This window comes from Thermobia domestica, chromosome 14 (genome assembly GCF_964235325.1).
Source record: "Thermobia domestica chromosome 14, izTheDome1.hap1.1, whole genome shotgun sequence".
NCBI classification, from domain to species: domain Eukaryota; kingdom Metazoa; phylum Arthropoda; class Insecta; order Zygentoma; family Lepismatidae; genus Thermobia; species Thermobia domestica.
Window position 1 is genome coordinate 165673699 of NC_137467.1, and position 16205 is coordinate 165689903.

Here is a 16205-nt window from a genome sequence, read left to right on the forward strand (position 1 = left end):
CTCCTTCCACCCTTATGGGGCGTTTACACTTAGTCGATTTAGTCGCACGACTAAATCGACTCGCTGCATTTGCCACTAAATCGAAGCAACTAGGCCGAATCAGATTGATGGATGTGTTCAATTATTTCAACCACAGAAAATAGAACGTCTTTTAATTCAGTTGCCAGTCGATTAGTCGCCTTCGATCAACAAGCGATTAAGTTGAAGTCCCGTTTACAGGGTCGATTAAGTTGAAAGTGACGTCAATTCAACTGAATCGAACGCAAATCGACTAAGTGTAAACGCCCCATTAGAAATCACGTTTCAATGAAAGTGCAACGACAACAATCCATAATTCCACCCCTTCCCCACGCCCAAAGAGGATGAATTTGGTTTTAAACGGTATCAGTGGTCACTATTCAGTGACCCTGAAAATTATGGACTGGACACCAATTTCGATTGTTTTTGTGTCACCTCCTTCCTATCTCCTCTCATCCCGAGCGAAAAAGTGATAAGATCCTAAGTTAGGCCTAGTTGCATTAAAGTACCAAAAATCGTTAAAGTTGATCGAGGAGAAGTTAGCAATCAAACATTGTTACAATGAATAGAAAATGCCCCCTCTACCCCTTAAAACGGAAAGTTTCAAAAACAATGGGACATTTTTTTATTTAAGCTTAATGAGGAGTTTATATACCGAATATCATCTTCTAACTTAATAGGTTTGTGAGATACTGTATTTTAGATACAAATTTTGAATCCCTTTTACCCCTTAGGATTCGCCCTTTAATCAAAGTAATAAGGGCCAGGTCAACTCATGTACGGTACTAAAAATTATAAAAATCGTTCCAAAGCTCTAGAATGAATTAGCAAGTAACCATTATATTCATTTTTATTTGTATAGATAATTAATCATTATTGACGGTATTTATATATTTATTACATTATATTGTCTCATCTGTGAGTAGAAATAACTCATTATTTGTATTTGGAAAGACAAGGAATATCATAAATATGTTTTGAATCAAGTTTTACGAATGAAGCGCGAAGTGTAACAAGCATGCAAGCGAAAAAAATCTTCACCGATACCTCCACATGACGTCACAGACTAGGAGCCAATCAGAACGCTAATCGCGAACTGGGGCTACCTGTTATTTTATATACCTTGGACAAGAATAGTATCACAGTTACTTTGTAGAATTCCTTTTCTGTGCCTTGTAGATAAGCAGCTAAGGTTAAAGGCTGTAAGGGCCATCAAGTCTGTATACTACTACGAGTTAAGTTGCATTAACATTCGCCGCGAATATTTACAACGGAACGAAATACGCAACCTATCTTAATGTTAGCTTACGTAACTTCTTACCGTGCAGGTGTAATTTGGCGCATCACTAGAAATAATTGTTGTAAAATTGTAATTCACTAAATTACTTTTTATTGTCTCCTAATAGATTTGCACCGGGCGATATGAAAAGATCTCACTTGGCATAGATAAAATCCAAACGGGCATCAGTTAATTGTTGAAAATTTAAATTTCATTTTCGATTTGCGTATAAATAGTTTCCGGGTGTACAGGATAAGAACTACAGTGCAAAAGTACAAACGAACCTCTGCTAGGTGGCTACTAGGAATCACGAATGATATCTAAGCGAGTGAGGGTAGGGCGAAGCTGGTGGATCCAAATGGAGCAGGCGCGTCAGTGGTGTTGGATATATTCGGAAAATAAGTTTTTTTTTTTTTTTTTTTGCGAATATGCGAGTTTAATAGCACTTGTCGTGGCTTTACACTAGTAACGTTCCACTTGTAAACATAAAATACAGCTTCTGTACACCGTTCAGAAATGCACCGCCTGTAAAAAGTAATATGTCATAGAGTCGTCTATCATATGCAGTCAGTCATTTCTACCACCGTAAAGCCAAAGGTGCCGATCTTCGGGGGGGGGGGCCAGGTCCGTATCCACGGGGGTGCAAGGGAGGCCGGGCCCCTCTAAACTTTGGCTGGCCCACATAAAATTTCACGGTAGGTTTGCAAATGAACTATAATATGGTCATGAAGTATAATATGATTGGGTCGCCCCCCCCCTAAATTTTTGGGCTGGCTACGGGCCTGGCCCGGGCCACTGAAGCTCATGAAATCCCCTCATTGCATTTGTGAATATACAATAATTTGCAAAATTTCAATGCAATTTCTCTTAAAATCCTCATATAAGTAAGTACTGATAGTGAACAGCATATTGAAATGAATTTTGCGTGATAGTAAAAGTATTGTATATGTAAGTGTGCTCTTCCACTATCCTCGTTTATGTGTACACTCCCGTCGCTGATGCGCCTGCTTCGTATAGGTGCACCCCTCGCTACAGCTCGAGCAAACCTGCTGTTCTCCTGCCCTGACTCGGTTAGTAGTAACAGCTAGTAGTAGCTCAGCTAGTAGTAGTAACGGCCTTCGTGCTTTTGAGTGGCGACCTAGTACATATTGCTAGTGTTTATGTACTGTATTTTATATACCATATGTGCACACTGTATTTATACTAAGCTCTGCTAAAGTTAATCTGCAAGAGCTTATGGAGCTCCTCATTTAGTGCACGTCCTGGTAAAATAAATACAAAGCTTTATGCTAACCTGAAAATGTAAGAAGTGTGTGAAAATTTGGTCGAACCGTCTGCTTAAGTAATGCCGTTACTACTACCACCATTACCATTACTCATAGTCGTCACTAAAGTTGAGTTCAGTTCAACGTGTTTCAGCAGCGAGACTATATAAGACGTGAACCTTCTGATTAAAGTGGAATCCGAACCACATGAGCTCCCGACGGGATTCGAATTCGGGTCTCCCTTACCAAAGGAGCGTTTCTAACCGGTTAGCACGAAGGAGCGCTAGGCATTATTAGAGGGGAAGCAGACCACCCCAGGAGAAGACCTGACCCCCCACTTGATGCAATTAATTTGACATGTGTCAGTTTACACGTGACCATTGAAATATTCGAAAGTAAAGGGTCTTCGCCACTCCCAGTAAAATTTCCTAGTTACACCAATTTTACTATTAAATAAACGGCATCGCTCGAGCAGGCAGTTCTACAATTTTTGTCACATTTCCAGGTTAGGTTAGACCTTTGTATTTCTATTAGCAGAGCATGCACTAAATGAATTATTCTATTACTACTTGCACATTGACTTCAGAAGGACTCGATATAAATACACTGTGGAGGTAAAACATAAAAAAAAAAAAAAAAAAAACAACTACAGTGCATAAAACGCATACCAATTTGTGCTAGGTGGGCACAAAAAGCACGAATGCTATCTATCCTAGTCAGAGAAGGAGAGCAGAATGGGAGCCCAAGCAGTGGCGAGAAGTGCATCAGTAGGGGGCAGGTGCGTCGACGACGGGGGATATATGCATAAACGGGGAGCAGAACATGCACTAACTGAAGAATTCCATTACTGCTTGCAGGTTGATTTCAGGAGGGTTCGAAATAAATACACTGTGGAAGTATGGCACAAAAATACAGTGTATAAAACTAGTACTAGTGAAATGCACTAATGCTAACTAACCGAGTCAGAGCAGAAACGCAGAAGGATAGCCCGCACGGTAGTGATGGTTTGCGACAGTAGGGAGCAGGCGCATCAGCGACGGGGATATATGCATAAACGAGGGTAGTGAAAGAGCACACTTACACATACAATACTTTCACTATCATTCAACAATCATTTCAGCATGCTGTGCACTGAGAGTCATTGCTTATATTTATATTTCCCTTAATTCACGAAAAATGTTTCACATCGTATTTTACCTATAAATGTTCCATTTAGTAAAACGTCTACTAGAGTGAACAAAATTAAACATATTGTAACCTAACTCAACCTACTGTTACTGCTGCTCCTATTACTATTATGGGGCTGCGGTGTCTCAGTTGTAGAGCGTTCACCGCAGCAGGGGGTCCCTGGTTCGATCCCAGCTCACGCCAAGGGAACTTTGTGGTTGGATATTAACGGATATTAACGGAAATTATGCACCTCAGTTTGCATGCGTATAAGTAAACTATACGCAATTATTTGGACTATGGTACTGCATAAGAATAATAGCGTAGAATACCGTAGGGAATCGTTTCGGCATTTGTACTGTTAAGACCGTCTACATTCTCGACAATTTAATAAAAGCAAATGCCAGCAACACTTCTACTAGTGTAGTAGGTTTTGTAGTGTCCCACTTGAATCCCTTTTTCACATTCATCCACTGAATTGCGTCACTGTTTAGGAAAGCATTGCATTAGATTAGAGCTTTCATATGGAGTAAATGCAGTTCGCTTCCACAAAAACAGTTGCTGTCACTCTAGTAAAAAAAAAAAAAAAAATGTTCGATTACTGAGTGTTGATGGAAAGTGAATAGTTGTTTATCGCTGAAAATTTACCGTATTTTACGCCATATATTCGAGTTCTCGATCGTTTTAATACAACTATAAACTATTCCTATATTTTGTTTTAAAATGTGATATCATTCCTGTGATAAACACATAAGATACCAGAAACAGAATGTTGCCTGCCTCTCTATATTACTATTATCTTCCAAACTACCTTGAAAATCCCGATCTTTCTGTAACTTGCAACGTATCCATAGGAGCTAACTAGTCGTCTATTGTGTTTTGTTCTTTGTATGTTAACCATATACGAGGTGTGTTAGAAATGTAATCAGACTGATTTTGTACTAACTAAAGTTTTTCATGTTTTTCAAACAACAATTTATCCCCTTCAAAGTAGTTCCTTTGGGCAGCTATACACCGGCGGAGTCGTTGTTCCCACTCTTGGTAGCAGCGCTGGAAGTCTTCAACTGGTATGGCTTTTAACTTTTCGGTCAAAATCTTTTGAATGTTCTCCAGAGTTCCACAATAACGTCCTTTTAGGACATATCTCAATTTCCGGAAAAAGAAAAAGTCACAAGGACTCAAATCAGGTGAATGGGTGGGTGGTGAGGAACAACAGAAGCGTTTTGATGTCAAAAATTCACTGATGGAAATGGCCGTGTGACACAAGGCATTGTCATGATGAAGCATCCACTTGTGTGCAATGTCTGGTCTCACACGAATCATCGTTTTCCTGAGCCTTTCAAGGACACTTTTATAAAACAGTTGGTTGACAGTTTGTCCTGGTGGAACAAATTTTTTGTGCACGATACCCTTATTGTCAACAAAAATCAGCGTCGTCTTGATCTTTGATTTTCTCATTCGACATTTCTTCGGCCGAAGAGATGACGGAGTGTGCCACTCTTCGCTTTGCCGGTTTGTTTCAGAATCGTACTCAAATATCCAGTATTCATCATCTGTGATCACACAATTGACGAATTCTTGGTCATTGGCAATCCTCTCAAGAAGATTAAAGCACACGCTTTTTCGATTGTCCTTCTGTTCAGTTGTGAGGTTTTTACCTTTTTGGCACAAATTTTTCGCATGTTCAAATCGTCTGTCAAAATTTGATATACGGTAATGTGTTTAAATTTAACTGTTCACACATCATTCTTATTGTTAAACGACGGTCTGATCTCACAACAACCCTTACAGGTTCAACGTTTTCGTCAGTTTTTGAAGTTGAAGGTCTTTCTGAGTGAGATTCATCTTCAACGTGTTCTCGGCTTTCCAAAAGTGATTTTTGCCAGCGGAAAACTTGTGCTCTTGATAAGCAATGTTCGCCATAGGCCTGGTTTCAATATTACAAAAGACCAAACAATACAGACCAAACTGCCTCACATGGTGTACACGTGGCACTATTACTTGCTTTATTTATAGCTATATTTGCTGTAGAAGACATATCTCGTTATGAAATTACTTTATTGCCAGCTGACACTATTCGGTTTTCCACCTTACACTTAAATAGCAAACTTACTGTATCTTGCATTTTATACGAGGAATATATTCGTATATTCGGAATTCCTCTAGTACAACAATTACGAAGTATATATTAGTACCTGAATAGAAGAGAAAGTCCGATTTGGCAAACTTCAACCCTCTGGAGGTGTTGATACGATGAACGTTATAAAGAGTTAACAGTGTGTGACTGGACCGACTATCAAACCCTGGACTTACTTAGCGCAACGGCATGATATGCCGATGGCCCCGGGTTCGATCCCTGGTCCAATCATTTGTTTTCCACAAACATTACGATTTCGCTTTCCCTCAGTTACTAAATTTTGCAATTTTCCTACATAGCTACCTACTCTTTATTTGTTTGGTTTAATTACTATTTAATTTTTAGGTAAATAATTAGGGAACCTCAGCAGAGCTTGATTACATGGATATTTCAAAGATTATTTTGAGTGCCACAGGACCAGATGAGAATCTAGCAACATGTGCAGCAGATACAATGACACTTAGAGAATCGATGTCAAACCCTTTTCATGAGGAACACAAGACACGACCAGCCAGTGTAGGTTTGTTAAAATCAACAGTCATAAAAGCGTTGGATGGTCAATATATAAGTTCACATTGGTATTATGTAATGAAATTATATTTTATAGTAGTATATTTTTCCCATTCACAAGAAACAAATCTTGCTCGTACAAACCCAACCAAAAGAGCTCAAACATTCAGAACATGAACTTCATAACATTTGCAAAGTATCTGATTCGTGCCGAAGTATGAGGTCATATATTTGTCATGTTTAAATTCTTACTAGTTTTTCAGTAGTAGTTTAGACTTTTAATTGGCGTTCTTGTTTTAAAATGAAAAATGAAAAATGAGAAAGCTTATGGTTACGGATTAAACCCTACAAAGTGTTGTGAACTTGCTTGTTTAAATGGTTGCATCATGCGATTGAAATTTGTAAGAACACAGACGGTTTACATCCGGTGCTAAAATCCGTATCCTCAGGCTCTCTTTAGAACAGCAATCCAACACGTCGATTTGCAAATGTGGCACACAGCTATGGCCCACTGGGAATTGAACCCGGAACACCTACACCAAAGACCCGTATATTAACCACTTTGCAAATGTGCTATTATAGGGGCAGGGGCAAATGTGCAGGGCGTAGTTGAAACCTGTTACAATAGCGTTCCGTAGATTTATGGTTTTGAGTGGCACTACATTTTTAAAGTAGATTATGTACTGTAGAAAAGTATATATATATATATATATATATATATATATATATATATATATATATATATATATATATATATATATATATAGTACAATTTCCTATACAAGTGCTCCATATTGTAGATATATAACGTACTCAACAACTCCTTAGATGGAAGGAGTATTCTTGCAGCAGGACAAAGAAATGACGGGCTCTTAACGCAACCACGAAGAAAGGAACTAGGGAGAATTCTAATCACAGCATTGTTGGAACACAATCCATCCTTTAAAATTAGCTCAACAACATTTACACTACTAGCACTTGAAATAAAGGAGATTTTTCCAAAGGAAGCAGCAGCTATTTACTATACGTCTTCACTAGGTGCAACTTCACATGAGAAGAAGCGAAACGCTAGTGGTATTCTGTGCAAGGCCTATATTTCTAGGCGCAGAAAATTACGCGAAAATGGGGAATACCTCGTTCCAGAAGCTCATCAAGATGTTCTTCTGCTTCATATCAATCTCCAACTACACCAGTAGAATCTGTTTCTTACAGTAATACAGGATCAGACAATGAAGAAGGTAATTGTCTTCATTTTGTATTCTTATGTTAGTTTTTTACTATAATATCTTACCAGAAAGATGTAACATTGAAAACAAATAAACAAAATACTTTCGCCGACGTACTTCATCGGACAAAGAGGGAAAAGTGAAAGGAAGTAAATGCAGGAAAGAGTATAGAACATAGGCAAATATTGCGGCACAGCTAACGCTGTTCTATTACGTTTCCTATATTGAGTGGTGATATACCTCTAACTATTCACTAAGCAAAGTTATTAATGTTATTGTTAAAAAGAATATTTAAACGTTTAACAACATCGATAATTATCTACTTTGACTTCATAAGGTATTGTGAATAGTCTGTGGCAGCAAAGTAGATAGTTCACTTTTTGTTTTTACTATACAATAAAGTCTTAGGTTTATTGTAAAATACCAAGAAGAACGCAGTGCGCAGGAAGTAATTATACGCCGTTAAAAATTTTATTATATTTCATAACCACAGGTGTCTTTAGAGGGGAAACTGGGGAAGCATCGCAAAATTTCAATAATCTTGTATCTTGAAAAGTAAGGTCGGGAGAAATGTTAGAAAATCAGAAGGTGTCATATTATATATATATATATATTAAAAATTTACTGCTTCATTACGATATGCCTTAGAGTCATGAATCAAACGCCACTTTCTTCAGCACAACTAGCTCTTTCCTGCGGTACTACTTACATCTCCGTATCGTTCAGCTGAACGGAGAAAATCAGGAAAACCCGGAGTTTTTTTGTTTTAAAAAAAAAAGGAACATTTCACCCCTCTTGCCCAGCCCCAGGTTCACGTAGGGATCTCAAAAAGTTAAAAAAAAATCAAAGGTGCACACAATCCGCATCAAAACTAAAGGCGTGCAAAATGTTCGAAATTTGTCTTAACAAAAATTCATGACCCCAACTTGGCGGCGCCTGACCATCCGGATGAAAGCGCATTTGGGGTGTTCTTTGGTCCATCCTGAACTTGACCAATAAAACAAAAATGGTTTAAGTATCTGTTATAGAACCTAAATAAGCGGCCAAAAACGATACTACGGCATGGTAACAAAAGTTACCGTAAATTCTAAAAGGGTCAATATCCATGCCCTGTCCTCCTCTTCATAATTTGTAAATAGAAATCCATGTTGATGATGAATTAAGTTTTTTTCCCTAAAGCTAAATTCTACACATTTTAGTGCAGTTTCCTAAATGATAGAGAACGAGTCTCATACCTATAAATCAGAAGCATAGTTTGTAGTTCAGAGCTTATAAATTAGTTTTGCGTGTATAAAATTGAAACAAATTATGCTTCTCTTATATTTTGCACTGAATGTCTTTTCAGTCAACACCGAAGTTGCAGCGAATCTGAACTAGTTTTGCTCGTCCGTTCATCCCTGGTCGCTGGTGGAGATTTACTGGAAAATACATCAACAGAGCGCCTGAAATACTTACATGATAGCAGGACCACTATTATCGACTATTTTAATCAGTATCCAGCATTACGACAACCGCTAGGATGTAAGTTGGTAAGACAATTCTGTTTGAGTACGGTTTTCCTCTTTTGAACTGGTTTCAAAAAGCATAGCAGGCTTTAAACTTTTTTGCGTTTTATTTATTTATGTTCCACGCATACCGCAGGTACATGTGTAATATTTTATCGATATGATGACAATATGTGTTGTTTGTTCCAGTATAACTCTCGAAAGCGTAGGGCAATTTCAACGATACTTACAACACGTACGTCTTACAATCTAAAACAAGAAACCACTCGATAAAGACATACATACTACACGTAGGGGCGGTTTTCGTGTTCGAGTCCTGGGTTTAATTCCTGGCGGGAGCTCATGTGGTTTGGATCCATAGTTAAAATCTAGGTCCACGTCTCATGTAACCTCATTGCTGAAAGAGACGCTAACTCAAAATCAAGCAACAAACCGTAGGTGCGAAGTAGGGGAAGGAAAAGGATATAAAAATAATGAAAACGTTCGATACTAATGTGTAATTCATACAAGTTGCGGTTACTGAGGAGAAAGGTGACACTCTGAGTGACGTCAAAATCCAAATTCAGCAACCATCAGCATGAGGGGGATGAAAGGGAGAAAAATACAATGTGTAAAATAGCTTAACAAAATATAACATAAACAAAACAATAAAAATGAAAACTAACATAACCTACTTCATTAACTAGAGTTTCTAGAGTTCCCTCATATAAAATGGTTAGCGTACTCGCTCCGGCATGCTATTCGCGCTGGGAGCGCATGTGGATTGGGTCATACGTGAAGTAGTACCGTCTTACGTGGTCTCTCTGCTAACAAGGGACGTATAAACACAGACAATCAGCCAACATGCTGCAGTACCTACTATACGAAACTATTTTGAAACTTTCTGAAGTCGGTGCCAAGAAAGCGCAATAATTTGATTGGTTTGGCATTAACACCAGGACGTTTTACAGGGAATTTCTTAAACATTTTAGTAGGTATATTCTCTTACCATGAATTGAACCCGGCTATCCCGTGGTGATGAGTTTTCTAAAAGTTAGGCTAAGGGATCTGTAGTTAACAAAGTAGGTTATGTTAATTTCGTCAAATCAGTATCATTTCTTTGTTCAAAGTATGTTATTTTATTCATACGTTCAGTAAGGAATTACCAGAGACGAGACAAGAAAAGACAATGATTATATTTGCAACAGAATTCATTCATAATATCTAAAGTGCAACGTTGCGCAACAAGCAAACATTCTTGCGAATAAATAGTTAAATCTTTAAGGACTTCCACGTTTTGAGGTAAATTGTAGACTTTCATTCAAACAGCAACTGCTTCCTTGCCATTTATCGTACTATCATGGTTCATACCACGCTTCTTTCAGGATAGAGCATACTTTCCAACGGTACCGCTCGCTTGTCCGTACTATATACCAGAAACGGGAAAATTGGGGAAACCTGGTGTTTTTCGACATTAAATTTGTTCAAAATATTTACACCCTTCTGACCCAAGCCTGGGTTTACGTAGAGATATGAATATCTCTTGAACAATATGTAGTTATGTACACAATCCGTACGCACAATTTCAATCTCATATCTTGAAAACTAAGGGCGGTTAAGTTGTTTGAAATTTGCCTTTACAAAAAGTAACGCCCCTCCGGCCATCTGGTTCACGTGCCCCCAAGTTGACAATCCGGTTGCAAAACGCATCTGAGATGTTCTTCGGCATATGCTTGAATCAAACAATAACAAACCCGGGTTCAATACGTGTTATATGATCTTATTAAGCGTTTAAACAGAACACTTCTCTTTCGTACAAAGTGGACCGCGGTGGCTCAGTGGTAGAGCGTTCAACTCTGGTGCACGGGGCCCTTGGTTCGATTCCAAGACCACGTAAACTTTGTGGTGGACAAAACCATGTGCGTGGGTTTTCTCGGAGTCTTTCCGTTTCCTTTCACTTTCTTCATTCCACCATTTTCATTCATTTCTCATCACCACAGTCTCCTTTAACTTACCCGGCATAACCGCGAAATGTAAAACTTAAAAGAGTTTTTAATGATACAAATTAGTACAAATAATCCCTAAATGGTTAAGCATGATCTCGTCACAATATATCGTTTCCTTTTTTTCGCATTATAAGATGAGACATGTAATGGCTTTTGTCTATCCATATTTCTTACTATGTTTATAAATAGGGTGCAATCTCTTAGAGTGTTATGCATTTAATATTACTTTACTCTCCAGGTTTGAAATACAAATATAAAACCTGTTTTTCTAGTTTAAACTTTGTTTAAAATAGAAGAATGTACTTATAAGAAATAGAAACATACCTTTGCATCCCGGTCTTTTGTCCTTTTTAATGTTTTATTATTCTATACTTTCGACCTCTACTGAAGCCTTTTTCATAAGTAAACAAATATGTTTATGCGTTTAATGTCAAAACTTTCAATTTAAAAACAGGCATAATGGCATTTTTTCTATTTATATCAACAGCTACTTCAAGACTTTGCTGATCAACATCCTGAGAAAGAGTATGCATTATTTGGAGGCATCGTCACAGTACATGACAAACTGATCACCTTCGCACATGAGAAGAACCCAAGGGATAAGACCTACAAAAGTATATAACTACTATTTACAAGTGTAGATCTTTGTATGTGTTTAACATTGTAAATATTGAGATACAAATATATTTAGGTTATTTTATATTGTTTTTTATGTTTGAAATTTCCTTTACGATTATTATGCAATTTATTATGTATGCTATTTCATCTATAAACTGAAAACTTTGGTAACTGAAGGTATTACATCACAAATGTTTTCTTTTGGCATTTGTTCTTCTTTCAGTACAGTTTTTCTACGTACCATTCGAGGTGGCACATTGCTGAACTTTCAATTCATGCGCATGAAAACGCATTGAAGAACACCCTGTATACATCGTTTATATGAACCACTATTCTCGAAACAGAAGGTACCTACAGAAGTCGTGTTAATTGCAGTTCAAACGTTTCTGCACAAGGTGTGCCTAAAGAGCAGGCTGTTCGTAGAATTCATAAAGGATAGGACCTGCAGTGAACTTGGAATACCACACTTCAAATAAATATTGAACTTCATCACGTCAACTTCTTTTTTGACCATTCTAACAAGGTCACAGATATACTTTTAAGATGACCTGTGTTTGTGTATGTTTTGGAAACGCTATATAAACTATTCTGCATTATCTTTGGGCATCATCTGAGATAACTCCCTGTCGCCGTCACCTTATCTTTGCGTTGCAACTTCAGATCCGTATACATTCATATGGAGTGTCCTTCAATACATTCCCTACAGTGTTGTGAGGTAAATATGTTTAGATCGTACTGAAGAACGAACTTCCGACTTTAATTTATTTTCTTGCAGAATTATGTTGAATCCGACCCATCAGCATTTTTCTTAATTTCATCAGGTGAATACCTGGAAGTATTTATGATGAAATTTTGACCGACCCTTAGATTTTCGACCTTTAGCGACATCTCCAAAAAGCATAAGATAAATATGTAATACCCTCATTTACAACATTCGGGGTTTCTCAGCAACCGTTGTGTTTTCTCTCATTTTCGAATGAACTCAGATTTCAGGACATAACTCATTTATAACAGTTCTGCTAGAGCTAGCAGAAACAAATTCTCGTTAAGATGCAATAACCTCTTAATTTTCAAAAGAATTCAGGAGGGACAACAGGCTGTTTCTTATTTCATTTTAATTTGAATCAACGAAAGTAATGTGGAATTTGAAGTGGTTGACAAAAGATTTGCATGGAACGTACAGACTTTCCATGTACCGGTAATTAACTTCTCAGTGACGTACCCAACGTGAGGTACGACGTTGTGTTCATTTTACTTTTATTCAAGATACCATTTCATACAAACAGGTGGCATAATAATTAAAGATTGAGCTGGGTATTCTTGTATCTTGTGTAGAATGTTTTATTATGTGGGACATGTGGTAGTAATTACAACTGACTTTTTTGGTTTAGTTTTGAAGTTATTGCATCGTGACGAAATATCAGAATTATATTTTCAAAATGTGTCTCTCAATGCATAACATTGTATGTACTGTGTAAATATTTGTATGTATTGTATGAACAGCCAGATGTGTTTCTGCGGACTACTTCCTTCTTGCAGAAAGTTCCACTTTCGGTATTATATAAAGTAGCACAAAATTCATATTTGTAGAACTTTACTTTATTCACTTTCCATGCTATGTATATTTTTTCATAGTATGGTATAAAGGTAACCAAGAAAGTTCTGTCGTTTTTTTATGGGAGTCTGTGTTCAACTAACTTTTGTACCGTGAGTTGAATGCGAATGGAGATAAGGCGAAGGTCAGTTGTTGGTGTGCGTGTATCCAACATACTATCTGGTTGTCTTAGTTCAGTTACACCGTGAACTTGCGTAAGGACAGTGTGAACACGAGACCTCCACAGAGCGTCATAAAGGCGTATATGCTGTACGAGTTCAAACTGGTGTCAAATGTTGCTGCGGCAAGGCGGAAGATGTGACAGACCTTTAGTGAGGATGTAGTGACTACGGTGACAAAACACTCGAAGACGCACCACATGCCGGAAGACCAACATATGTACAAAATGAAGATCTTCAGGCAGCAATTGAGGCGACAGTGGCCTGACATGTGAAGAACTGGGACTACAATTCAGTGTGAGTGGAGAAACTATAAAACACCACCTTCATCGACTTGGGAAGCACTGCTAGTTGAATTGATGCGTCCCACATGATTTAACTCAGGGCCAGATATGTTTCTTTGCTGTCTCGTCTGAGGAACGAGCCATTTCTGAACAAAGTGTTGACATGTGATGAGAAGTGGGTAGCATTCCATGAAACGGTTCCAGAACAGCCGAAACCAGCACTGAACCAGAAGAAGGTTCTCCTTTGTGTTTGGTAAATTGCTCGCGGCATCGTGCATCCGGAACTGCTACCAGCTGGGCAGAGCATCAGTGCAACTGTGTACTGTCAGCAGTTGAGCCGTATTCAAGAAAAATTCAAAACTCTGGAACCAGCACTTATGAATCTTAAAGGGGTCCTCATGTTACAGGATAACGCCAAGCTCCACGTGGCTAGGATGTCCCGGGACACCATTCTACGCCTTGGATCTGAAACACTATTGCATCCGACATACTTCCCGGACATTGCACCGTCTGATCATCACCTGTCTCATTCCTTGGGTAATCACTTCAGAGCAGGCCAGTTCAAATCCCTAGTAGAGGTGCAAAATGCACTTGATATCTTCTTCGCTTCACGGTGCACCAAGTTCTACCGCCATGGAATCCATGGCCTTCCAGAACGTTTGCAGAAGGTCGTCGATGCTTATGGGGACAATTTTTGATCTTTCCAGGTATGTCTTATGTGACGTATCGATGTTAGAAGGTGGTGGGTGAGAAAGCGGCAGAACTTTCTTGGTTACCTGTATACATATTACATGTTTAGTGTATCTATTACATATTGTGCAGATATGCTAATAGACAATGTTATGAATATAATTCAACAAGCATAGTAGGCTAATAAATGTAGCTTACGTAAATCTCTTGCCTGTAATGAACAATGCAAAATAGGTACACACGAAAAAAAAAAGATTTATCGAAATCATATAAGCAGTAATAGAGGTTTGTATTGGCAATTCCACGGAGATCGTGGTAGTTTAATGGTAGAGCGTTCACCTCTGATGCGTGGGGTGGATGGTTCGATCCACGTTCGCGAAAATGGGCTTTATGGTGAACAAACACCGTGTTCGTGGGTTTTCTTCAGTGACGTCCCACCTCTCATTCTACTGTCATTCACTTGCCATTGCCATAGATTCTTTTATCCTAAAAACATAATTGTGGACGTTAACCTGATAGAGCCTGAATTTTTTTATGTGCAGTTCTTTGTTAATTTATACTTGAATATATTAATTGGGCTTCATACATCACAAAAATACCATTGCATCTGAGAAAATAATATTTGGTGTCCATATATATGGTGTGTGCATATGGTCACGCTAGGCCTTCGTGATATATAAATGCAATAAATAACATTACAGTAGGGTTCAAAAACGATATTTTTCTTACTTTTCTTTCATACAAACTTATTTTCATTGTCTTCGGAAAATGACAACAGTAGTGTGTTTAATCAGTGTAATATGGAAATTGAAAAAAAACAAGGTACACAAAGGCCAACATCACATTTTACACATGCTGTACGCCCCACTGATGAACAGTTTTCTCCAGCACATCTTCTTCGTTTGTTGCCACGAACTGGAATAACTAAATGGACAATACCATCAAATCTTACTGAATCGGATTTTCTGTTTCCAGAGAAACTCAGTCTGGATACAACTGGACGTCCAGCACCTCTTGGAGACGAACCAAATGCAAGTAAATAGTATTGAGCAATTTCTCTTCTAAATTCTAGTTGACTGGAAGTTGAACCAGCATTGAGTGATTCTTGGCTGATCTGGAACATCTTTTTACATTTCCTAGTGGGAAAACAAAATGAACAGTGGATGCGACTGTGACTACTGAATTGTCATCCCATCTTGACATGACTACACCATTTTCACTGCCTCTAAGTTCGTAGTAACCTCTTTTCTGCTTCTTGAATTCAGATGACATTGAGAAATTTCATTCCTTGGGAACCCTGTTTTCACGTATAGTACCAGTTACAGCATATCAATTAAGGACTTTAGGTGTAACAGAAGTGGTATGCTTGTGAAAAGATTGTCGAAATAGAAAATGAATGGTAATTTTTAAAGTCACTTGGAAATTCATCTATCATATATAACAGAACAGCGTCTGCTTTTCCAAATGTTTGCTCATATTCTCCTATGCATTGCAGATTTTTGCCTTGGTACACATCAAAGTTGATTAGGTATCCATTTGGGCTATTCAGGAACAGGTTTTCCTTTTATAAACTTTTTACAACCATGTCTGCCATAGTATGCTATCATTGCTACGTCTAAATTTATTGCCTGCGCTGGAACAAAATGTTTGGTGCAATTATTTTTCAATTTATTCATTAGTGAGCGTAGTTTCCAAAGTTTATCTAATTCACTCACCTTGTTGTCCGCAAAATACAAAAACCTTATTAT

General features: G+C 38.0%; 1 protein-coding gene across 9 annotated transcripts; it reads left to right on the plus strand.

The window, feature by feature from the left end:
• Positions 1-1126: 1126 nt before the first annotated feature.
• LOC145670445 (uncharacterized) lies at positions 1127-11798 on the plus strand. Of its 9 annotated transcripts, none has more exons than XR_014128324.1 (4): positions 1127-1220; positions 7177-7614; positions 8948-9131; positions 11580-11795. XR_014128324.1 is itself a non-coding variant. In XM_081739126.1 (4 exons), the coding sequence occupies exons 2-3, from the start codon at positions 6248-6250 to the stop codon at positions 7570-7572; spliced, it is 531 nt and encodes a 176-aa protein (XP_081595252.1). In that variant the 5' UTR covers positions 1141-1220; positions 6212-6247; the 3' UTR covers positions 7573-7614; positions 8948-9012. The 9 variants fall into 9 exon arrangements, 5 of the variants coding, with proteins under 5 accessions (XP_081595252.1, XP_081595254.1, XP_081595255.1 ...); XM_081739126.1 differs by lacking the exon at positions 11580-11795 and adding an exon at positions 6212-6382 and having other exon boundaries at positions 1141-1220; positions 8948-9012; XR_014128322.1 differs by having other exon boundaries at positions 1147-6386.
• The last annotated feature ends 4407 nt before the right edge of the window (positions 11799-16205 follow it).